Here is a 25,772-nt window from a genome sequence, read left to right on the forward strand (position 1 = left end):
TGGGTTTTATCAGCCATAGAGATGGTACCCCGAGTAGGGACCACCTTTAGGGAGAGTTGTTGTACTAGTTCAGGGTGGATAAAACTCTCCGTGCTTCCACTGTCAATTAAACATTTAACCCTGCACCCGTTTACCTCGATGTCCACCATTGATTTGGATAGCGGGTGCGACCTGGTCTGGTCCACTGTGACCGATGCCACTGTAGGGCCCTGATTGAGAGAAGATGGCGTCCACGCTGTCTGCTCACAAGATGGCGGACCCCACGAGGTCGGGCAAGATGGCGTCCAAGATGGCCGCTCCCACGGTGCACACGCGGCGGTGGCGGGTTTTCCGGCGGGGTTCCCTCTGCACACCTTCCCAAAGAGCCCCTTCTTACCGCACTTAAAGCAGGTGGTGCCTTTCGCCGGGCACAGGTTTCTGGTGTGCTTTGGCTGCCCGCAGAAGTAGCAGTTGGGTCCCCGACGCGTCGCGGCTGTCGTAGGGCTTCTGGGGGGAGAGCGGGGCCCCGACGGTGTCGGGCTGCCGGGCGGGGAAGATGCCTTCCAAGATGGCGGCACCCTTGGTGCACATGTGGCGGCGTGGACGGCGCGGGCTGAAGAGTAGGCGTCCGAGTTTCTCTGGGCCACATCCAGGGATCATGCTGTGTCCGCAGCCTGTTTCAGGTCCAATCCCGTTTTTTTCCAGCAGCCTCTGCCGGATGTAAGTGGAGCTGAGGCCTGTGATAAAGGCATCACGAACAAGCTCGTCAGTGTACACTGCGGCTTTTACATCTTGGCACTTGCAGTCTTTGCCAAGCGTTTTCAGGGTGCCTAGGAACTCCTCCACCGATTCCCCAGGTCGCTGTGCGCGAGTAGCGAGCAGATGCCTAGCATACACCTCATTCGTAGGCTGCTGGTAATGCGCCTTTAAGATGTCGCAGGCGGCCGGGTACGTGTCGGCGTCTTGGATGAGGGGGTAAACCCGGTGGCTTACCCAATTCCGCAGAATTCCGAGTTTCATACTCGCAGCGTCCGTAGCGTCTTTGACGGCTGCGGAATTGTCCAGGAAGAATTCCATACACATAAACCAGTGTCCGAAGCGTGCCGATGCGTCCGAAGCATGCTGGTCCAAATCCAAACGTTCGGGTTTCAAGAGTTGATCCATTGTGTTGAAAATTAAGTCAATAAAATTGATGTGCCTCAATAAATCCGAGACTCGATGATAGCGAAACAAAACAAGGCTTTTATTGACTTAGAAGGTAACACACAGAGGAGAATGTATCTTCCATCCAGAGGTCTGCCGTACTGGATGTGCTGCAGGCTGGGCCAGCTTACATAGGAGCCAGGTATGGGTGGAGCCCTACACACAGTACAATACAATGGAAATGAAACTGAAACCAACCACAGTCACAGGCAGAGAAATACTGATGAGTGATGAATGGAATATTTCATCACATGGGCCTCCTCCTGTTCCTGTGTGACAGGCTCGAGGGGGCTGAATGGGCCTCCTCCTGTTCCTGTGTAACAGGCTCGAGGGGGCTGAATGGGCCTCCTCCTGTTCCTGTGTAACAGGCTCGAGGGGGCTGAATGGGCCTCCTCCTGTTCCTTAGTAACAGGCTCGAGGGGCTGAATGGGCCTCCTCCTGTTCCTGTGTAACAGGCTCGAGAGGCCTCCTGGTCCTACGTCCTGCTCTATAGATCCTAGCCACGAACACACCACCTGTCCATGGCAGCGTACGAAAGCGAGGCACCTCAAACTCAGCCTGTCTGATGGGCGCCCGCTCACCTTTGAACTCTGACCTCACGTATGCCTCTCTCTCCTCTTGTCTCCAGTTTCAGCTGTCCTGCTGCTCACCCTGTCCCTGCTGCATGCTGACCACAGCTTCAATTGTTCTGAAGTCATGGACAACTTCGTTAACCTTCTGGACAACGGTTTTGTAAGTAGACAGCTTGGCCCATGGAGAGGCACTGGGGGAAGGGGGAATTGTTTTCTCAACTATTGCAATGCTCACCCTAAACATCATCAGATCCAAAACTCTGCTGGCCCGTGTCCTAACTCGCACCGAGTCCCATTCACCCATCACCCACTGTGCTCGCTGACCTACACTGGCTTCAGGTCTGGCAACGCCTCGATTTCAAAATTCTCATCCTCCTGTTCAAATCCCTCCATGGCCCTTGCCCCCTCCCTATCTCGGTAACCTCCTCCAGCCCCTACAATTCTCATCCTCCTATTCAAATCCCTCCATGGCCCTCGCCCCCTCCCTATCTCTGTAACCTCCTCCAGGTCTGACAATTCTCAGCCTCCTGCTCAAATCCGTCCATGGCCCTCACCCCCCTCCCTATCTCTGTAAACTCCTCCAGCCCCTACAATTCTCATCCTCCAGTTCAAACCCCTCCATGACCCTCGCCCCTCCCTATCTCTGTAACCTCCTCCAGCCCCTACAATTCTCATCCTCCAGTTCAAATCCCTCCATGGCCCTCACCCCCTCCCTATCTCTGGAACCTCCTCCAGTCCTACAATTCTCTTCCTCCTGTTCAAATCCCTCCATGGCCCTCGCCCCCTCCCTATCTCCATAACCTCCTCCAGCCCCTACAATTCTCATCCTCCTGTTCAAGTTCCCTCCATGGCCCTCGCCCCCCTCCCTATCTCTGTAACCTCCTCCAGCACTACAATTGTCATCTTCCTGTTCAAATCCCTCCATGGCCCTTGCCCCCTCCCAATCTCTGTAACCTCATCCAGCCCTACAATTCTCATTCTCCTGTTCAAATCCCTCCATGGCCCCTCGCCCCCTCCCTATCTCTGTAACCTCCTCCAGCCCCAACAATTCTCATCCTCCTGTTCAAATCCCTCCATGGCCCTTGCCCCCTCCCTATCTCTGTAACCTCCTCCAGCCCCTACAATTCTCATCCTCCTGTTCAAATCCCTCCATGGCCCTCACACCCTCCCTATCTCTGTAACCTCCTCCAGCCCCTAAAATTCTCATCCTCCTTTTCAAATCCCTCCATGGCCCTCACACCCACCCTATCTCTGTAACCTCCTCCCAATCTCTGTAACCTCCTCCAGCCCTACAATTCTCATCCTCCTGTTAAAATCCCTCCATGGGGAGATTGACCAGAATTGTACCAGGGATGAAGGACTTCAGTGATGTGGAGAGACTGTAGAAGCTGGGGTTGTTCTCCTTAGAGCAGAGAAGGTTAAGGGGAGATTGACCAGAATGGTACCAGGGATGAGGGACTTCAGTGATGTGGAGAGACTGTAGAAGCTGGTGTTGTTCCCCTTAGAGCAGAGAAGGTTAAGGGGAGATTGACCAGAATGGTACCAGGGATGAGGGACTTCAGTGATGTGGAGAGACTGGAGAAGCTGGGGTTGTTCTCCTTAGAGCAGAGAAGGTTAAGGGGAGATTGACCAGAATGATACCGGGTATGAGGGACTTCAGTGATGTGGAGAGACTGGAGAAGCTGGGGTTGTTCTCCTTAGAGCAGAGAAGGTTAAGGGGAGATTGACCAGAATGGTACCAGGGATGAGGGACTTCAGTGATGTGGAGAGACTGGAGAAGCTGGGGTTGTTCTCCTTAGAGCAGAGAAGGTTAAGGGGAGATTGACCAGAATGGTGCCAGGGATGAGGGACTTCAGTGATGTGGAGAGACTGGAGAAGCTGGGGTTGTTCTCCTTGGAGCAGAGAAGGTTAAGGGGAGATTGACCAGAATAGGACCAGGGATGAGGGACTTCAGTGATGTGGAGAGACTGGAGAAGCTGAGATTGTTCTCCTTAGAGCGGTGAAGGTTAAGGGGAGATTGACCAGAATGGTACCAGGGATGAGGGACTTCAGTGATGTGGAGAGACTGGAGAAGCTGAGATTGTTCTCCTTAGAGCAGAGAAGGTTAAGGGGAGATTGACCAGAATGGTACCAGGGATGAGGGACTTCAGTGATGTGGAGAGACTGTAGAAGCTGGGGTTGTTCTCCTTAGAGCAGAGAAGGTTAAGGGGAGGTTGACCAGAATGGTACCAGGGATGAGGGACTTCAGTGATGTGGAGAGATTGTAGAAGCTGGGGTTGTTCCCCTTAGAGCAGAGAAGGTTAAGGGGAGATTGACCAGAATGGTACCAGGGATGAGGGACTTCAGTGATGTGGAGAGACTGGAGAAGCTGGGGTTGTTCTCCTTAGAGCAGAGAAGGTTAAGGGGAGATTGACCAGAATGATACCGGGTATGAGGGACTTCAGTGATGTGGAGAGACTGGAGAGGCTGGGGTTGTTCTCCTTAGAGCAGAGAAGGTTAAGGGGAGATTGACCAGAATGGTACCAGGGATGAGGGACTTCAGTGATGTGGAGAGACTGGAGAAGCTGAGATTGTTCTCCTTAGAGCAGAGAAGGTTAAGGGGAGATTGACCAGAATGGTACCAGGGATGAGGGACTTCAGTGATGTGGAGAGACTGTAGAAGCTGGGGTTGTTCTCCTTAGAGCAGAGAAGGTTAAGGGGAGATTGACCAGAATGGTACCAGGGATGAGGGACTTCAGTGATGTGGAGAAACTGGAGAAGCTGGGGTTGTTCTCCTTAGAGCAGAGAAGGTTAAGGGGAGATTGACCAGAATGGTACCAGGGATGAGGGACTTCAGTGATGTGGAGAGACTGTAGAAGCTGGGGTTGTTCTCCTTAGAGCAGAGAAGGTTAAGGGGAGATTGACCAGAATGGTACCAGGGATGAGGGACTTCAGTGATGTGGAGAGACTGGAGAAGCTGGGATTGTTCTCCTTAGAGCAGAGAAGTTTAAGGGGAGATTGACCAGAATGGTACCAGGGATGAGGGACTTCAGTGATGTGGAGAGACTGGAGAAGCTGAGATTGTTCTCCTTAGAGCAGAGAAGTCTAAGGGGAGATTTAATAGAGGTGTTCAAAATCATGAAGGGTTTTGATAGAGGACAAACTGTTTCTAGGGGCAGGGGGGTCGGTAACCAGAGGACACAGATTGAAGGTGATTGGTTGAAAGAACCGGGGGCGGGTGGGGTGGTGGAGTAGATGAGGAGAATATCTTTTAGGTAGCAAGTTGTGACCTGGAATGCACAGCCTGAAAGGGGGTTGAAGCAGATAGAACAGTAACTTTCAAAAGAGATTTGGATATATATTTGAAAGGAAAATATTTTGCAGGGCTATGGGAAAGATCGGGTGAGTGGGGCTAATTGGATAGTTCTTTCACAGAGCCGGCTTGATGGGCCGAATGGCCTCCTTCAGTGCTGTACCATTCTATGATTCGGATTCAAGTGGGACAATGCAAAAATACTCAGAGCTTGTTGCCGTTATGAGTGGCCAAGGTTTCATGTAGGATAGGTGCCCATATTTATTATGGGCCGAATTCCAATATTTGTAATAAGGATGGTAGCCTTTTTTAATGTTGGCAGGGAGTCCATCATTGCAGCGGGGACTTGGCCATCTTTAATGTGGGCAGGGTGGCCATCTTTGGAGTGGGTGTATTTGCAATGCTTAATGTGGGCAGGGTGGCCAATCGTTGAAGTGGGCAAGTCATCCATTTTTAATCCAAATGTAAGACGTCACACAACACCAGGTTATAGTCCAACAGTTTTATTTGAAATCACAAGCTTTTGGAGCGCTGCTCCTTCATCAGGTGAAGTGGAGAGATGCATAAAGACACAACTTATATAGTCAGAGAATCATGTCAGATGATTACAGGTAATCTTTCTAACTGCCATTTATCACACCTCAGCAGAGAGGTAATCACAGCAATCAAAGGTGTGAATGGTGTCCAAACAGGTCAGTCAGGAAAACATTACATCAAAGAACAATGAGGTGGGGGTCACAAGGGGTAAAATGTTGCAGATGCTGGGGTCTGTATTAAAAACAAAAACCAGACAAAAAACATTTTCTTTGCTGGAAATCACAGCAGGTCCGGCCACATCTGTGTAGAGAGAACAAGTCAACGACGACTCGAGTCTGGATGACCCTACATCAGGTGGGGTTACATGTAGCGTGACATGAACCCAAGATCCCGGTTGAGGCCGTCATCATGAGTGCGGAACTTGGCTATCAGTTTCTGCTCTACGATTTTGCGTTGTCATGTGTCCCGAAGGCCGCCTTGGAGAATGCTTACCCGAAGATCGGAGGCTGAATGTCCTTGACTGTTGAAGTGTTCCCCGACTGGGAGGGATCACTCCTGCCTGGCGATTGTTGCGCAGTGTCCATTCATCCGTTGTTGCAGTGTCTGCATGGTCTCGCCGATGTACCATGCTCCGGGGCATCCTTTCCTGCAACGTATGAGGTAGACAACGTTGGCCGAGTCACATGAGTATGTACCATGTACCTGGTGGGTGGTGTCCTCACGTGTGATGATGGTATCTGTGTTGATGATCTGGCATGTCTTGCAGAGGTTGCTGTGGCAGGGTTGTGTGGTGTCGTGGTCGCTGTTCTCCTGAAATCTGGGTAATTTGCTGTGAACGATGGTCTGTTTGAGGTTAGGCGGCTGTTTGAAGGCAAGTAGTGGAGGCGTGGGGATGGCCTTAGCGAGGTGTTCGTCGTCATCGATGACATGTTGAAGGCTGCGAAGAACATGGCGTAGTTTCTCCGCTCCGGGGAAGTACTGGACGACGAAGGGTACTCTGTTGGTTGTGTCCTGTGTTTGTCTTCTGAGGAGGTCTATGCGATTTTTTGCTGTGGCCCGTCGGAACTGTCGATTGATGAGTCAAGCATCATATCCCATTGTTACGAGGGCGTCTTTCAGCATCTGTAGGTGTCCATCGCATTCCTCCTCGTCTGAGCCGATCCTGTGTATTCGCAGGGCTTGTCCATAGGGGATGGCTTCTTTAACGTGGTTAGGGTGGAAGCTGGAGAAGTGGAGCATCCTAAGGTTGTCTGTGGGCTTGCGGTAGAGTGAAGTGCTGAGGTGTCCGTCTTTGATGGAGATTCGTGTGTTCAAGAATGAGACTGATTCTGAGGAGTAGTCCATGGTGAGTTTGATAGTGGGATGGAACTTGTTGATGTTGTCGTGTAGTCTTTTCAGTGATTCTTCGCCGTGGGTCCATAGGAAGAAAAAGTCGTCGATGTATCTGGTGTATAACGTTGGTTGGAGGTCCTGTGCAGCGAAGAAGTCTTGCTCGAACTTGTGCATGAAGATGTTGGCATATTGGGGCGCAAATTTGGTCCCCATGGCTGTCCCGTGTGTTTGGGTAAAGAACAAATTCATGCACAAGTTCGAGCAAGACTTCTTCACTGCACAGGACCTCCAACCAACGCTATACACCAGATACATCAACGACATTTTCTTCCTATGGACCCACGGCGAAGAATCACTGAAAAGACTACATGATAACATCAACAAGTTCCATCCCACCATCAAACTCACCATGGACTACTCCTCAGAATCGGTTTCATTCTTGGACACACGAATCTCCATCAAAGACGGACACCTCAGCACTTCACTCTACCGCAAGCCCACGGACAACCTCAGGATGCTCCACTTCTCCAGCTTCCACCCTAACCACGTTAAAGAAGCCATCCCCTATGGACAAGCCCTGCGAATACACAGGATCTGCTCAGATGAGGAGGAACACGATGGACACCTACAGACGCTGAAAGATGCCCTCATAAGAATGGGATATGACGCTCGACTCGTCGATCGACAATTCCGACGGGCCACAGCAAAAAATCGCATAGACCTCCTCAGAAGACAAACACAGGACACAACCAACAGAGTACCCTTCGTCGTCCAGTACTTCCCCGGAGCGGAGAAACTACGCCATGTTCTTCGTACCCTTCAACATGTCATCGATGACGATGAACACCTCACTAAGGCCATCCCCACGCCTTCACTACTCGCCTTCAAACAGCCGCCTAACCTCAAACAGACCATCGTTCGCAGCAAATTACCCAGCTTTCAGGAGAACAGCGACCACGACACAACACAACCCTGCCACGGTAACCTCTGCAAGACATGCCAGATCATCAACACAGATACCATCATCACACGTAAGGACACCACCCACCAGGTACATGGTACATACTCATGTGACTCGGCCAACGTTGTCTACCTCATACGTTGCAGGAAAGGATGCCCCGGAGCATGGTACATCGGCGAGACCATGCAGACACTGCGACAACGGATGAACGGACACCGTGCAACAATCACCAGGCAGGAGTGTTCCCTCCCAGTTGGGGAACACTTCAGCAGTCAAGGACATTCAGCCTCCGATCTTCGGGTAAGCATTCTCCAAGGCGGCCTTCGAGACACACAACAACGCAAAATCGTAGAGCAGAAACTGATAGCCAAGTTCCGCACTCATGAGGACGGCCTCAACCGGGATCTGAGGTTCACGTCACGCTACATGTAACCCCACCTGACGTAGGGTCATCCAGACTCGAGTCGACATTGGCTTGTTCTCTCTACACAGATGCGGCCGGACCTGCTGTGATTTCCAGCAAAGAAAATGTTTTTTGTCTGTTTTTTGTTTTTAATACAGACCCCAGCATCTGCAACATTTGACCCCTTGTGACCCCACCTCATTGTTCTTTGATGTAATGTTTTCCTGACTGACCTGTTTGGACACCATTCACACCTTTGATTGCTGTGATTATCTCTCTGCCGAGGTGTGATAAATGGCAGTTAGAAAGATTACCTGTAATCATCTGGCATTATTCTCTGACTATATAATCTGTGTCTATAGGCATCTCTTCACTTCACCTGACGAAGGAGCAGCGCTCCGAAAGCTTGTGATTTCAAATAAAGCTGTTGGACTATAACCTGGTGTTGTGTGACTTCTTACATTTGTCCACCCCAGTCCAACACTGGCATCTCCACACCATTTTTAATCCAGGCAGTATAACAACAGAAAATGCTGCAAAAGCTCAGCAATCCAGGCAACATGCATGGAGAGAGTAATAGAGCCAATATTTTGGGTCGTGGAGTGGGCACACTGGCCATGTTTAATGTGTGCTGGATGCCATCTTTGGAGTGGGCACACTGGCCATGTTTAATGTGGGCAGGAGGCCATCTTTGGAGTGGGCACACTGGCCATGTTTAATGTGTGCTGGAGGCCATCTTTGGAGTGGGCACACTGGCCATGTTTAATGTGTGCTGGATGCCATCTTTGGAGTGGGCACACTGGCCACGTTTAATGTGGGCAGGAGGCCATCTTTGGAGTGGGCACACTGGCCATGTTTAATGTGGGCAGGAGGCCATCTTTGGAGTGGGCACACTGGCCATGTTTAATGTGTGCTGGGTGCCATCTTTGGAGTGGGCACACTGGCCATGTTTAATGTGTGCAGGAGGCCATCTTTGGAGTGGGCACACTGGCCATGTTTAATGTGGGCAGGAGGCCATCTTTGGAGTGGGCACACTGGCCATGTTTAATGTGGGCAGGAGGCCATCATTGGAGTGGGCACACTGGCCATGTTTAATGTGGGCAGGTTAACCAAGTTTGTTGTGATTGGGAATCCCGAATAGCATGTTAACTCACAGGAACCAGGTTTAGGGATGCAACGAACAGACGGCAAAATGTCTAGGAGAGGGACAGAGGGACAGCAACCAGAAGTCATGACACAATAATTCCTGATGGTCGCTTGCGCTGATAGCAGTGATTGTTGATTATACATTGCACTCGATGCAATGACTGTAGATTATATATTGCACTCGATGCAATGACTGTAGATTATATATTGCACTCGATGCAATGACTGTAGATTATATATTGTACTCGATGCAATGACTGTAGATTATATATTGTACTCGATGCAATGACTGTAGATTATATATTGCACTCGATGCAAGGACTGTAGATTATATATTGCACTCAATGCAATTGTAATGTATGTACCTTTAAGGGGGAGAACTACTTTTTACAGCTCATGTATACTGTAGTACCGGCAGTGACCACACCTGTATATAACGTTGAGTAGTAATCTGTACAGTTCAGTTGCAGTTTGAACCACGTTGAGTAAACACCTGTTGTACCGTTCTCTGCAGTCCTTTTCTTATTATTACACGGACGTAACAGTGGCGACGAGGAAGTTCGAACCTACCTGCAACTCTGCATCACCTCCCAGGGATTCGCTCCTGGAGAACAGTGGAAGAAGGTCGAGTCCAGAAGCACGGGCGTCGACCACGGGCAACCGCCCTGTCATCCAGCGGAGGTTTGAGCATCGCAGGGGAGGCTGTTGAGAGCCAGGCTTGGCTTTCCAGTCATGGTGGTCCAGCGAAACAGGCTGGTAACAGGTACCGCGCAGACCCTTCCCAGACAGCGACGGGCTAGAGCCCGACCGAGCGGCACAGAAAAAGGCTGAGCAGCGTCGACAGGGGAGAGAGAGGGCAGAGCGCAAAGGGTGCAGCCGGTGTTCAGGACTGAGCGGCGTCAACGGGGGAGAGAGGTGAGAGAGAGCAGAGCGCAGCCGGTGGTCAAGGGCCGAGCAGCGTCAACGGGGGAGAGAGGCACGCAGGAAAACACGAGGCACTGCCATTGCCACGAGGACCACAGAGCGCGGCATTGGCAGCAGCACAGGAGTAGCGCATGAAACCCACAGCGCGTCGCCATTTGCCACGAGGACTGCCGAGAGCAGCGTTGGCAGCAGCGCGGGAGACGCCATTTTCAGCCGCAGCGGGGAAGAAAGGAAAGCGTGGGAGACGCCATTTTAAGCCAGTCTAACCACACCCAAAAATGCCGAAGAGTGGCAGTATTACAGCGTTTGACAATGAAGTCGAAGATTAGGCGACATATGTCGAATGCATAGAAGTATACTGCAAGGCGAGTGAAGTGCCAGATGACAAGAAAGCGCTGGTATTGTTGAATTCAATGGGTGCAAAAACGTATGGCTTACTACGAAACCTAGTAACCCCAGAGAAGCCAGTAGAAAAGGATTTTGAAAACATAGTGTCAATCCTACAGGACCACTTAAACCCCACACCGCTGCTGATAGCAGAAAGATTTAAGTTTCACAAAAGGAACCAGCATAAAGATGAAAGTAATGCTGAGTATTTAACGGAACTGCACAAGCTATCGAAACACTGCCAGTTTGGAATGGGACTAGCAGATACTTTAAGGGACAAGTTTGTGTGTGGGCTTCAAAGTGAAGGAACCCAGAAACGGCTTCTATCAGAAAAGGGTCTTACGCTGGACAAGGAATTCAGCATTGCAGTATCACATGAAGCAGCAGCACGGGGCGCTGCAGAGATACAACGGAGACCGCAAGAATATGGCACAAATGAAATGTCATACGGAACAGTGAAGTGCTATCGCTGCGGCAGAACAACACACGGCCATAATGATTGCTGGTTCAAGGACAAAGTGTGCAGACAGTGTGGAAATGTAGGACACACAGCAAGAGTCTGCAGGTTGGGAAAGAAAACCAGCAGCAAGAAATCTCCACAGGAGAAGTACAAGAAGGTACATAAGGTGACGGAGAGTAGTTCAGATGAACAGAAGAGTGATACAGACTCCGGAAGCAAGGAGCTGGGTTGTCTGAAACTACATAATGTGATCAAAATGGAGGATCACCAAACTATCTGGGTCACGCTCAAGATAGCAGGAGTCCAAGTGAAAATGGAATTGGACACAGGATCAGCCCTAACAGTCATAAACCGAAGGGACTACAAGCGGCTATTCTCACATATACCCTTGAGAGATACAAAGATTGTCTTGAAGACGTACACGGGGCAAAAAGTCTACCCCAAAGGAAAAATAAGGGTGAACGTTATATATAACGGCAAGGAAACACCAAAAATGGACCTACATGTATTGCCAGATGGAGGACCACCACTACTAGGACGTGAATGGATCCAGAAGATACAGCTAGATTGGCATTCCATACAAGCACTGACTGTAGATGCCAAAAAGGATGATGACATCACACCTGGACGGCTGTCAAAAATGCTAACTGACGCACAAGAAGCGTTCCAGCAGGGACTCAGAACACTAAAAGGCATAACAGCAATGATCAAAATAGAGGAAAATGCAAGCCCAAAGTTTTTTAAGGCCAGACCTTATGCGATCCGCCCAGCCGTCGAAGCAGAGCTGGAAGGTTTGGAACTTTCAGGAGTACTGTCCAAAGTGGACTGGAGCGAGTGGGCTACACCCATCGTTCCTGTAATGAAGAGGTCATTGAGTAATACGCCTGGGGAACCAAAGAAGGTTCGCATCTGTGGGGACTTTAAGGTGACAGTGAACCCAGTCCTTCACACTGTACAATATCCGCTTCCGCGGATTGAAGATATTTTCGCCTCGCTATCTGGAGGGAAACGCTTCACTAAGATTGATCTGGCCCAGGCGTACCTGCAAATGGAGGTAGAAGAAGCCTCAAAACAGTACCTCATGATCAACACTCATAAAGGTCTCTACCAATACAACCAGCTGGTGTTCGGGGTAGCATCAGCTCTGGCTATTTGGCAAAGGGCAATGGAACAAGTCCTGCAAGGGATTCCAGGGACCCAGTGTTATTTGGACGACATCCTGGTCACGGGCAAAAATGACAGTGATCACCTCGCCAACCTGGAGAAGGTACTCACTAGATTGAAGGAATATGGGCTCCGAGCTAATGGCCACAAATGCGAGTTTTTCCAGAAGCAGATCTCGTATTGTGGCCACGTTATTGATAAAGAGGGGTTACATAATTCCCCTGAAAAGATTGAGGCAGTAGTCAAGGCTCCAGCACTGGAAAATGTGTCACAACTGAGGTCGTTCCTCAGGCTGGTGAACTACTACCAAAAGTTCTTGCCGAATTTGTCTACCGTACTACACCCACTGAACACCCTACTGCAAACGGGGGTACCATGGAAGTGGAGTGACGAATGTAAATGAGCTTTCCAGAAGAGCAAAGCATTGATCACATCAAAAGAGGTGTTGGCTCATTTCAACCCAGCACTACCAATTCGGTTGGCGTGTGATGCATCACCCTATGGTATTGGAGCGGTGCTGTCACACAAATTCCCGGACGGCTTGGAGAGGCCAGTAGCCTTTGCGTCTCGGTCACTAACCTCAGCCGAGCGTAACTACGCCCAGATTGACAGGGAGGCCCTCAGCCTAGTGTGGGGAGTGAAAAAGTTCCATCACTATCTGCACGGGCAGAAGTTCACCTTGCTGACTGACCACCAACCACTTGTCTCCATCTTTAATCCAAAGAAGGGTGTTCCGGTGATGACTGCGGAATGGCTACAAAGATGGTCCCTTTTTCTAGGGGCGCACCAATATGAAATCGAGTATAAGGGCACAAAACAGCATGGAAACGCTGATGGGCTATCACGCCTGCCACTGCCTACTGTGGAGGAAGCACCAGCGGTGGATCCTGTCGAAATATTTCATTCGACTATAATTGAATGCTTGCCAGTAACTAACGCTGGTATAGAGAAGGAGACCCGAAATGACCCGACACTGTCTCGGGTATATGATTTGATGGTGAAGGGATGGCCAGCACATGGCGACTCACTGTTGCCAGCATTCTCATCCAGAAGAGAACAGCTGTCAGTATGCCAGGGGACCCTGATATGTGGATCCTGAGTGGTAATTCCACCCAAGTTAAGGGAGAGAGTGCTCAATGAGCTTCACGAAGGTCATCTGGGAGGGGTGAAAATGAAAAGCCTTGCTAGGGCTTATGTGTGGTGTCCGGGGATCGATCAGCAAATCGAGGACCTGACACAGAGCTGCTCAGGATGCCAGAAGGTCCAAAATGCACCACCACATGCCCCTCTACACCCATGGGAGTGGCCCTCATCTCCATGGCAATGGGTGCATATTGATTTTGCTGGTCCATTCATGGACTCAATGTTTTTAATAGCCGTGGATGCGCACTCGATAAGGCCTGAGGTGATCAAAATGTCCTCCACCACCACGGAGAAAACTGTTGCAGTCCTACGGACCATTCTTGCCAGGAACGGCTTGCCAGAGCAGATTTGCTCTGATAACGGACCACAGTTTGTGTCCGAAGAGTTTCGAAGATTTATGAAAAGGAATGGGGTAAGGCATTACACATCCGCCCCGTATCATCCAGCCACAAATGGATTGGCTGAGAGGTTCGTACAAACCTTTAAGAAAGCAGTAAGGGCCATGTGCGATGACGACATTCCACTGCAGCATAAGGTGGACAATTTCCTGTTAGCCTACAGAAATGCGACACATGCAGTCACCAACCAGGCCCCGGCCATGATGTTCTTTAACCGAAGGTTGAGATCTCGTCTGGATTTGCTCAGACCAAATGTACGAAGAGATGTTGAGAGTAAGCAATTCCAGCACATCAATGAGAAGCCGACAAGGAGCTTCAATGTTGGGCAACCAGTCTTGGCCCGCGACTACCGAACAGAGAAATGGCAACCAGGAATGATATGCACACGGCAGGGGCCACTAATGTACACAGTGGACGTTGGGGAGAGCATCGTGAGATGCCATGCTGACCAAATCCTAGAGTCACAGGAACGAGTCAACCCCATGCCTCGCCCATACGTACCTGGTGATGAACCCGACGTACAGGTAGCATCTACCCCAGAAACAGTAGCATCGGAAGCTGATGAACCAACCGACGACAGGGGGCCAGAATCGCCTCCGCACCAAGAGCAAGACACTCGGGAAAGGCACTATCCAGAAAGGATCAGGAAGCCTCCCCAAAGACTGAATTTATAAATAGACTATTTTCAGCTAATGTTGCATGTTAAAAGTGTTAATTGTAATTAGTTTGATATTTAATTGTTAAATGAGTGTTATGGTACTGTTAATCTAAGAGGGGAGGAATTGTATGTACCTTTAAGGGGGAGAACTACTTTTTACAGCTCATGTATACTGTAGTACCGGCAGTGACCACACCTGTATATAACGTTGAGTTGTAATCTGTACAGTTCAGTTGCAGTTTGAACCACGTTGAGTAAACGCCTGTTGTACCGTTCGCTGCAGTCCTTTTCTTATTATTACACGGACGTAACAGCAATGATTGTAGATTATATATTGCACTCGATGCAATGACTGTAGATTATATATTGCACTCGATGCAATGACTGTAGATTATATATTGCACTCGATGCAAGGACTGTAGATTATATAATGCACTCGATGCAATGACTGTAGATTATATATTGCACTCGATGCAATGACTAGATTATATATTGCACTCGATGCAATGACTGTAGATTATATATTGCACTCGATGCAATGACTGTAGATTATATATTGCACTCGATGCAATGACTGTAGATTATATATTGCACTCGATGCAATGACTGTAGATTATATATTGCACTCGATGCAATGACTGTAGATTATATATTGCACTTGATGCAATGACTGTTGATTATATAATGCACTCGATGCAATGACTGTAGATTATATATTGCACCCGATTCAATGATTGTTGATTATATATTGCACTCGGTGCAATGATTGTTTATTATATATTATATTGAATGCAATGATTACAGAAAGTATTTTTTTGCCAGATTCATTCATTCCCAAAGGATTACATGGTCCAACTTCGTGTTAGTTCGAATGACTTAAAGGTAAGGACTTCTGTATCATTGGTTGCAATCCTCTAGAACTGTTGGCATTGTAGCTCTGGCATACAGTGACGGTGACATGACCTCTAACCCTGGTGTACCATGACCACTAACCCTGGTGTACCATGACTGCTTAACCACCTGGTGCACATTGACCTCTAACCCTGGTGTACAATGAACTCAAACCCCCAGTGCACATTGACCTCTAATCCCGGTGTACCATGAACTCTAACCCCCGGTGCATCATGGCCTCTAACCGCTGGTGTACCATGTCCTCCAACCCCCTGGTGCACCTTGATATTTAACCCCCGGTGTACCATGACCTCTAACCCCCGGTGCACCTTGATCTCTAACCCCTGGTGTACCATGACTTCTAACCCCCCCCCCCCAGTGCGGCATGACCTCTAACCCCCAGTGTACCAGCCCTCTAACTCTCGCTGTAGCATTACCTCTAACACCTGGTGCACCATGGCCTCTAACTCCTGGTGTACCATGACCTCTAACCCCCCAAAGTGCGCCATGACCTCTAACCCCCTGGTGCGCTCCCTCCTCTATCTTTACTTGGCTAAGCCAGCCCCGGTGTTTCTCTCTTTCAGAAGCCTTCAGCCTGTGTCTGGACAGCCCTGGCGTTGCTGAGGGGCGACTGGGAATCCTTGCAGGCAAAACTGTGGCCGGATCAACCCAACTTGGTCACGACACACTGGATCCTCAAAGGGCTGGAGACACTAAACATGATACAAGAGAAGGTAACGAGCCTAGACCGCCAGTATCTAGAGTCTATTCAGCCCCTCGAGCCTGTTACATAGGAACAGGAGGAGGCCCATTCAGCCCCTCGAGCCTGTTACACAGGAACAGGAGGAGGCCCATTCAGCCCCCTCGAGCCTGTTACACAGGAACAGGAGGAGGCCCATTCAGCCCCTCGAGCCTGCTACATAGGAACAGGAGGAGGCTATTCAGCACCTCGAACCACTTACATAGGGACAGGAGGAGGCCCATTCAGCCCCTTGAGCCTGTTACATAGGAACAGAAGGAGGCCCATTCAGCCCCTCGAGCCTGTTACACAGGAACAGGAGGAGGCCCATTCAGCACCTCAGTGTACAAAATGATGAGGGGCATAGATAGGGTAGATAAAGAGGAACTTTTCCCCTTAGTAGGGGGGTCAATAACAACGGGGCATAGATTCAAGGTAAGGGGCAGGAGGTTTAGAGGGGATTTGAGGAGGAACTTTTTCACCCAGAGGGTGGTTGGAGTCTGGAACTCACTGCCTGAAAGGGTGGTAGAGGCAGGAACCCTCACAACATTCAAGAAGCATTTGGATGAGCACTTGAAATGCCATTGCATACAAGGCTATGGACCAAATGCTGGAAAATGGGATTAGATTGGACAGGGCTTGATGGACGGCGCAGACACGATGGGCCGAAGGGCCTCTTTCTGTGCTGTATAACTCTCTGACCTCGAGCCTGTTACATAGGAACAGGAGGAGGCCCATTCGGCCCTTCCAGCCTGTACACAGGAACAGGAGGAGGCCCATTCAGCCCCTCGAGCCAGTTACACAGGAATTGGAGGAGGCCATTCAGTCCCCTCGAGCCCGTTACACAGGAACAGGAGGAGGCCCATTCAGCACCTCGAGCCTGTTACACAGCAACAGGAGGAGGCCCATTCAGCCCCTCGAGCCTGTTACATAGGAACAGGAGGAGGCCCATTCATCCCCTCGAGCCTGTTACACAGGAACAGGAGGAGGCCCATTCAGCCCCTCAAGCCTGTTACACAGGAATAGGAGGAGGCCCATTCAGCACTTCGAGCCTGTTACACAGCAACAGGAGGAGGCCCATTCAGCAGCTCGAGCCTGTTACACCGCATAAGGAGGAGGCGCATTCAACCCCTCGAGCCTGTTACACAGCAACAGGAGGAGGCGCATTCAGCCCCTCGAGCCTGTTACACAGCAACAGGAGGAGGCCCATTCAGCCCCTCAAGCCTGTTACACAGGAACAGGAGGAGGCCCATTCAGCCCCTCGAGCCTGTTACACAGCAACAGGAGGAGGCCCATTCAGCACCTCGAGCCTGAAACACAGCAACAGGAGGAGGCCCATTCAGCCCCCTTGAGCCTGTTACACAGGAACAGGATGAGGCCCATTCAGCCCCTCGAGCCTGTTACACAGGAACAGGACGAGTCCCATTCAGCCCCTCAAGCCAGTTACACAGGAATAGCAGGCCATTCAGCCACTCCCTGTCTACTCCTCCTGTTATATCTTTCTTGCTGTAATCTACAGGCGGTTAGCGCCCGAGTCCAGGCCTTCCAATCTAATTCTTGCTCTCCCCTCAGGGTTGGTTGGGAGAGAGCGGCGAGGAGCAGCACAGGAATCCCCCGGGACCCCGAGGCACAGTGGGGTCAATGGTCAACATCACCCTGCAGGTCCTGAAGGCCCTCCGCGGATCCAAGTGTGCCCCTTGCGACGGGGCGGGGCCAGCCGGAAAACCCCGACCTCCGACCTCCCCCACCCGGTCCACTGCGGCCTCGACCCTCGACCCCTCGGGAAGATCCGCAACGTCATCAGACACGCTCGAGACGGTGAGTCGGTGGAGGGGTGGTGGAGCGGGGGATGGGGAGGGGAGGACGATGGTGTGGGGGAGGGGAGGACGATGGGGATGGGAGGACGATGGGGAGGGGAGGACGATGGGGGAATGTGGGGCATGCTCTCTCTCTCGTCCTCACTCACTCCATCCCTCAGTCTCTTCCCTCCCTCTGATGCTGTCTCTCCCTCACTCACTCTCTCGCTCTCCTGCTCACTTTCCATCCATCCCGCCCTGATTCACTCTCCCACCCTCTCCCTCTCCCCTTTTCTCCCTCACTCTCACCCTTCCTCTCCCTCCCTTCTCTCCCCATCCCTCCATTACTCTCTCCCTTCACACTCACTCCCCTTCTCTCCCTCTCTACTTCCCTCCTTTTCTCTCTCCCTCTGTCACTCCCACTCATCCTCTCCCTTCTTCTCTCATTCCCTTCTTCCCTCGCTCTCGCTCCCCTCCCTCGCTCTCAATCTTTCTCGTTCACTCACTCTCTACCTCCCTCCCTCACTTTCCATCTGTCCCTCCCTCCCCTCATAGCGATAGGGTTCGAGTACAGGAACAAGGATGTCTTGCTGCAGTTGTACAGGGTCTTGGTGAGACCGCACCTTGAGTACTGTGTGCAGTTTTGGTCACCTTATCGGAGGAAGGATGTTCTTGCCATGGAGGGAGTGCAGCGAAGATTCACCAGGCTGATACCTGGGATGGCAGGAATGACGTATGAAGAGAGATTGGGTCGATTGGGATTATACTCGCTGGAGTTTTGAAGAATGAGAGGGAATCTCATTGAAACGTATAAAATTCTAACAGGACTAGACCGGCTAGATGCAGGAAGGATGTTCCCGATGGGGGGAAGTCCAGAACCAGGGGTCACAGTCTAAAGATAAGGTGTAAGCCATTTAGGACTGAGATGAGGAGGAATTTCTTCACCCAGAGAGTGGTGAACCTGTGGAATTCTCTACCACAGAAGGCAGTGGAGGCCAATTCATTAAATATATTCAAGAAGCAGTTAGATATATTTCTTAAGGCTAAAGGGATCAAGGGATATGGGGAGAAGGCAGGGACAGGGTACTGAATTTGGATGATCAGCCATGATCGTATTGAATGGCGGAGCAGGCTCAAGGGGCCGAATGGCCTACTCCTGCTCCTATCTTCTATGTTATGTGTTGTGTCTCAAGGGGTTTTATACCCTTATCTATATAACAATTAAGAAGGGTGGAGAGTTTAGTTAACGGCCATTTTATTTACAATGTGCTTCTTCACTCAATGCACTACATTTCTCATAGTGCATTGCAAATCAACACTACGGTATCCCATGTGGGACAATTCTAATACACATTCAAAATACACAACATATTTCCTCCCCCTTAAAATAGAATGTCCACAAAACAGAATAACTGAAAATGACTATAACTTTGGAAGAGAGGGTAGACTGCCTTTACATTCCGCTAACCCTGCGGATTATTCTGCCCCATGCACACATATAAGCGAGGGCTTCTTTTAACTGGTTTAAGGTAATTCACCTGGTCTGCAGCCTTTGCCTGCAATCTGACCAGTTCCAAATAGACCAATTTTAAAACAGCGGTTTCGAATCGCTACCCCACCTTCCAGTTCTGACTGCAGGACTTATAATTAATGATATTAAAATGGACACATGGTTTGGATGAGAGAAAAAAATCAAGTTTTATTAACTAAAAGAAACTGTAATCAAATATCAAACTATACCACATGAACACAGTAATTACAGTACAATTGCTTAAATGGGGGAATGCAGATGGCAAAAATGAGGGGTAAGTGACTACAATGTTGATTAAACAATCTTAGCAATATCCCCTTAATTACCATCCCCCCACCCCTTACTAGGTTGCTTTTCTGAGGAGTCAGAAACTCTGCTCACATGTGGTCCAGCGAAGTGAGAGAGAGAGAGAGGCTCACCTGTGGTCCCAGGAAGTAAAGAGAGCGATAGCTTCTCAGGAGCTATCATATATACCTGGTGAGGCCCCTGCTGTTTGCCTGTCTGGAAAATTCGCGCCCAAAAAGTTCCAACACACAAGAGAAAAGCTGTGATTGGCTAACTCAAAGTGGTTGGACTGGGTTAGTGTGTCTGCACTGTGGGGCCGAAATGTTCCCGCCCACATCCAGAGTTTACCTGGGCTGAAACAAAAGGGAATGCAACAGCCCTATTGTCCAATAATAGGTGATTCAAAAACCCATTCATTGCTTAAACTGTTTCATATCAAAATCCGTTCCACAGTTTCAATGTCTCATTGTCTGTGAGTAGTTATTGAATGTATGAATGGCTGTGTAAACAGAAGCAGTTTCAAAACGATTGTCCTGCGGTTTTCTCAAGTGGGCTAATCTCTTAAGTAAATAAACAACTTCAAGTGCTTCTGAAGGGAACCTCCCTTTGATTGGCAGGTCTGACTCACAGCCACTGTATCCTCCCACTTTTTCACACAGACAACTCGCTGCGAGCTGTTTTGCTGCTTTGCCCTTTTGGCCAAGCTTTCTCTGGCCATTTTAAAACCTTTTGTGATTGCCCAAACTCCAGGGAATGATTTTATTAAGATGGAGTGTCTCAAGGTGTGTGAATATTTTCCACAGAACTCTACGACTCCGTTGTTGTCCACGTTCTGTCCATCTCAGAGCAGTCTTTTGCGGTTCTCGGCACATTTTAAAACACTGTAGACAAGTCACATCACCCAATTCTTCGTCCACGATGTGGACCAATATTTTCAATCTTCAGGGAAATAGGGGATTTTGCGAAGCCCCTACACACAGATTGGCACGAACTGTAACTAAGGCGTGCTGGAGGCTGCCTTTCTCTTTGGGGGTAACGCCTAATCTCAGGAGCAGGCTCTGGCTGGCTCTCCCGTGACCCTGCAGGCGTGGCTTTCTCCCTCGATGGCACAAGAGTGGATGGTGCCACCATCTCAGGGTCGGACGACCAGTCCCTGCTGGAGCCCCCAGCAGGTCCTTGATCCTCTGTTTCTTGGGTTACCCGTGGCGACTGTCTTGGCAGTAATTGGTCTACATGCCGTCTCCATGTTCGGTCATCTCTGGTGCGGACTCGGTATGAAATGGGGCCCGTCTTTTGAATGACCATAGCTGGGACCCACCGCTCTGGGGTGGTGTAGTTATGCACGAGGACTTTTCCCCCCACCACAAAATGTCGTTCTTTGGACCTCTGAGCTCGTCTGCTGACTTGATCCTGCTGATTGGCATGCTCCACTGCTTCTGTGGACGTTGGCCTCAGCAGGTCAAGGCGTGTCCGTAGCTGCCTTCCCATGAGTAGGTAAGCAGGAGATGCTCCAGTCGTAGCATGAGGCGTGTTTCGGTATTTCAGCAAGAAAGCATTCAGGCGCTGCTTTAGAGGAGCATCACTTCTTGCAGCTTTCAATGCGCGTTTCAGCGTTCTGCCAAATCTCTCCGCCAATCCATTCGTGGATGGATGATAAGGCGCGGAGAACATGTGCTGGATTCCATTGCTCTTGAGGAACTCCTCCATCTCCTGGGATGTGAACTGTGTTCCATTGTCGGTTACGATCTGCTCCGGCAGACCAAATCGCCCGAACATCTCTCTCAGAGTCTCGATGGTTTTCTCCGTAGTGGTAGTGGACATTACTGCAACCTCCGGCCATTTGGAATGGGAGTCCACCGTGACCAGGAACATCGCTCCTTCCACTGGTCCCGTGAAGTTCAGATGGATCCGTTGCCACGGTGTCGCCGGCCATTCCCATGGATGCAGTGGCGCTGCTCTTGGCGTATCCCTGGTTGTCTCGCATGATGGGCATGATTTCGCTTCAACTTCAATTTCATGATCCAGATTGGGCCACCAGAAGTAGCTTCGTGCCAGCTCCTTCATCCGGACAATACCACAATGTCCTGAGTGCAGCTCGTTGAGGACATGTTTCCGCAGCTTTGGTGGTATGATCACTCGCATGCCCCAAAGGAGGCACCCTGACGTGACAGACAACTCCTTCCCTCTTGACAGGTAAGGTAGGAGCTCAGGTGGTGCGTCTGACACCCGTGAGCCGTCTCCTCGCATCACCCGATCCAGCACCTTGGATAGCGTAGGGTCCACTCTGGTCGCTTTCTTGACCTGCTGGGTCGTGACAGGGGCATTGCTCACCATGTCAAAGTAGAAAATCTTCTGCTCAGAGCCTTCAGAGGGCACAGGCAGCGGAAATCTTGACAATCCGTCCACATTGCCATGTGCTGCTGACCTCCGGTATTTGATGTTGTAATTGTGAACGCTTAACATCAGCGCCCAGCGCTGCATCCTGCACGCTGCCAGGGAGGGTATTCCTGTGTGTGGACCAAAGATCGATGTCAGAGGACGATGAACTGTCAGCAAGGTGAATTTCCTTCCGAACAAGTAGTGATGGAACTTTTTGATTCCAAAGATGATGCCCAAAGCCTCTTTTTCGATTTCCGGGTATTTCACCTCCGCCTTGCTCAGGGACCTTGACGCGAATGCAATCGACTTCTCTTCGCCAGAGGGAAAGATGTGGGACACGACCGCGCCGACGCCATAAGGCGACATGTCACAGGCCAACTGAATCTGCAACGACGGGTCAAAGTGCGTCAACACTCTGGGGTCAGTCAAAGCTGCTTTGGCTTTCTTGAATGCAGCTTCGCACTCCTTCGTCCATGCCCAGGCCTTGCCCTGACACAGCAACTCATATAATGGCTTCAACAGTGATGCCAGCTGTGGAATAAACTTTCCGTAATAGTTCAGGAGACCTAAGAATGACCGCAGCTGGCCGACATTTGTAGGTGCAGGAGCGTCGGCAATGGCTTTCACTTTCGACGGTGCTGTGTGTAGGCCGTCTGCGTCGATGACATGGCCTAGGTACTCCACTGACGGCTTGAAAAATTCGCATTTGTCCTTGCGAACGCGTAAGCCATATTCTTCAAGTCTTCCCAGTGCCTTCATCAGGTTCTGCAGATACTCGTTGTCGTCCTTTCCTGTGACAAGGATATCGTCGAGATAACATTGTACCCCTGGAATGCCGCTTAAGATCTGGTCCATAGCCCGCTGAAACAATGCTGGTGCTGACGTTATACCAAAGGGTAGGCGGCAGTACCTGTAGAGGCCATTGTGGCTGGTGATGGTGAGGTACTTCTGTGAGTCCTCGTCTACATGCATCTGCAAGTAGGCTTGGTATAGATCAATCTTGCTAAACTTCTGACCGCCTGCTAGACCCGCGAAAAGATCTTCAATGATGGGGAGGGGGTACTGTTCAGCTGAGAGCACAGGATTCACTGTTACTTTGAAATCTCCACATAAGCGAACCGCGCCACCACTCTTCATCACTGGTACCACGGGCGTGGCCCACTCACTGTGCAAAACCGGCACCAGGACCCCTATCTTGACCAGATGCTCCAGGTCAGCCTCCACCTTTGGTCTGAGGGTGTAGGGAATGTTCCTGGCCCTCAGGAATCGTGGCTGGCTGTCAGGCTTCACCTTGAGTTTGACTGTAATCCCCTTCATACTCCCCAATTCTCCATCAAAGACAGCTGCATGCTTTGTCAACACTGCCGCTAGCCCCACCTCTTCGACTGACACCGCATTCACTTTTTTCCAATCCAGATGAATTTTCTCCAACCATGGCCTGCCCATCAGGGATGGATAGTCACCCTTGACCACATAAACTGGCAGTATCACGGTTTGTCCATTAAGCTCCACCTTGACCTCCGTCTTACCCAGCATTGGGACTGTTTCCCCAGTGTAGGTCTTTAAGATGAGCTTGGCCGGCGTCAGTGATAGATGGTTCAGTTTTTCTTTGAATAGCTTCTCTGAAATCAAGGAGAAATCAAGGAAATCCAACTCCATTTTGACCGGTATTCCCTCTAGTAGTGGAGTGACTCCATAGCCTGATGAGCCTCCATTCACCATTAACACATGGAGATTCAGCTCCCCATCAGAGTCTGTGTCACTGTCTTCCTGTTCTTGTTTCACCATGTGTAGGTTTTTCTTTTTAGAACGCCAGTTGGATGTGTTTCCTTGTTTGTTTTTGTGTGTCTCTGTGTAGGATTGTTTGCTTTGCCCTTTACACACACGTTCAATGTGTCCTTTCTTTTCACATTTCCGGCAGGTCAGGTCTTTACACCAGCAGTCAGATGGCTGATGACCTGACCTTCCACATCTGTAACACTCTCTGGTGCCCCTTGCATGCTTATCCGGTGTAGCTGCTACCCTGTGCACTCTTGTTGCAGCCCCCAACAGCTGTGCATCTTCAGCTGCTAACTCCATAGACACAGCGAGCTCCACTGCTGATTTAAGCGTCAGTTTGTCAGTCATGAGCAAGCGCTTCTGTGTTGCTTCACATCTTAATCCACACACAAACCTATCACGGACAGTGTCATTTAGAGTTTCACCAAACTCACAATGCTCAGTTAGCTTCTTTAGCACTGCAACATATTCGGCTATGGACTCCCCCTCCCCTTGGTTTCGTTTGTGAAACCTGAACCTCTCGGCAATCAGCAGCGGCTTGGGTGCGAAATGTGTTTCCAAAACTTCCACAATCTGATCATATGTCTTAGCGCCGGGCTTATCTGGGTGCATCAAACTCCGTAACAAGCCAAATGTTTTTGCTCCGATCACACTGAGGAACATCGCCACTTTCACGTCATCTTTAATGCCATTTGCAGTCACGAAAAATCCGAAACGCACTGTATAAGCACTCGATTGCTCCGCCGTTTCGTCAAATGGTCCGGTTAGCATAGCCATTTAAAAAATTTTTTTTATTTTTACTCTCCTTTTCCTCCACTTTGTTTCACTGTATCATTACTCTCCCCCTTCTTATTTGTGTAACACACGAACCGCCACCTTTACGAGGCGATTGCATCAGCACTAAACTGCGGGCGCGCCATTAAGAAAAGATAGGAACTTCTTACTTTAAACATCGCCGATTCCAGTGCAAAGAGATGCGCAAGTCCGTTGTCCTCGTCGCCAGTTTTGTTGTGTCTCAAGGGGTTTTATACCCTTATCTATATAACAATTAAGAAGGACTCCGGGGTGGAGAGTTTAGTTAACGGCCATTTTATTTACAATGTGCTTCTTCACTCAATGCACTACATTTCCCATGTGCATTGCAAATCACCACTACGGTATCCCATGTGGGACAATTCTAATACACATTCACAATACACATTATGTTTCACTCTCTCCCTCTCACTCATTCACACTGTCTTTCTCTTTCTCACACACCATCTCTCTCACACACTGTCTCTCTCTCTCTCACCCTCCCTCCCGTTCTCCCTCCCGTTCTCCATCCCGTTCTCTCTCCCACACCCTGTCTCCTTCCCTGACCCTCTCCCCTCTCTCTGTTCCAGATCCTACAATCAGTGCAGTGGCGACTCTTCGCGCTGCGGTGCGACCGACAGTTTGTCAAGAGCCTGCTGAGGAACCTGGAGTCTGCCGGCCACCCCATGCCGGGGAACGCGCTCGCCGCGCTGTGCCAGACGGAGAGCGGGGTTGCAAGCAGGCCGAACGCCGGGAGTGAGAGAGCGGCGATGGCGACCCCGACTGGCCCCGTCCTGGTGCATAATGACACGCTGGTGCTTGGCAACGACGTGCTGGTGCTCGGCAACGACTCGCTGGTGCATGGCAACGGCACTCTGGTGATCGGCGACGACACGCTGGTGGTGAGGATGGGGGCCCCGGGCTGCCCGCTCTTGGGCCGTCAGCTGGCCCGCGCCTACCGCCGCACTGCCCGCCTCAACCGGGGCTTGGCACTGATCCACCGGGGCCTGGCCCTGGCCCA

At 50.3% G+C, this 25,772-nt stretch overlaps 1 protein-coding gene across 1 annotated transcript in view; it reads left to right on the top strand.

Annotated features, from left to right (window-relative positions):
* Positions 1-1,814: 1,814 nt before the first annotated feature.
* The window catches only part of LOC147084970 (uncharacterized), a 26,411-nt gene continuing 2,453 nt past the window's right edge, over positions 1,815-25,772 (top strand). The window contains exons 1-5 of the mRNA XM_085979688.1: positions 1,815-1,914; positions 15,382-15,441; positions 16,035-16,184; positions 17,762-18,007; positions 25,342-25,772. The exon at positions 25,342-25,772 is cut by the window's right edge and continues 2,453 nt beyond it. Coding sequence (XP_085835814.1) covers positions 1,879-1,914; positions 15,382-15,441; positions 16,035-16,184; positions 17,762-18,007; positions 25,342-25,772 — 923 coding nt within the window. The 5' untranslated portion in view covers positions 1,815-1,878. The remainder of the gene's footprint in view (positions 1,915-15,381; positions 15,442-16,034; positions 16,185-17,761; positions 18,008-25,341) is intronic.

The sequence above is a fragment of the Somniosus microcephalus genome, unplaced genomic scaffold (genome assembly GCF_052327205.1).
Source record: "Somniosus microcephalus isolate GS21.2 unplaced genomic scaffold, FLI_Smic_1.0 unresolved_chr9, whole genome shotgun sequence".
NCBI classification, from domain to species: Eukaryota; Metazoa; Chordata; class Chondrichthyes; order Squaliformes; family Somniosidae; genus Somniosus; species Somniosus microcephalus.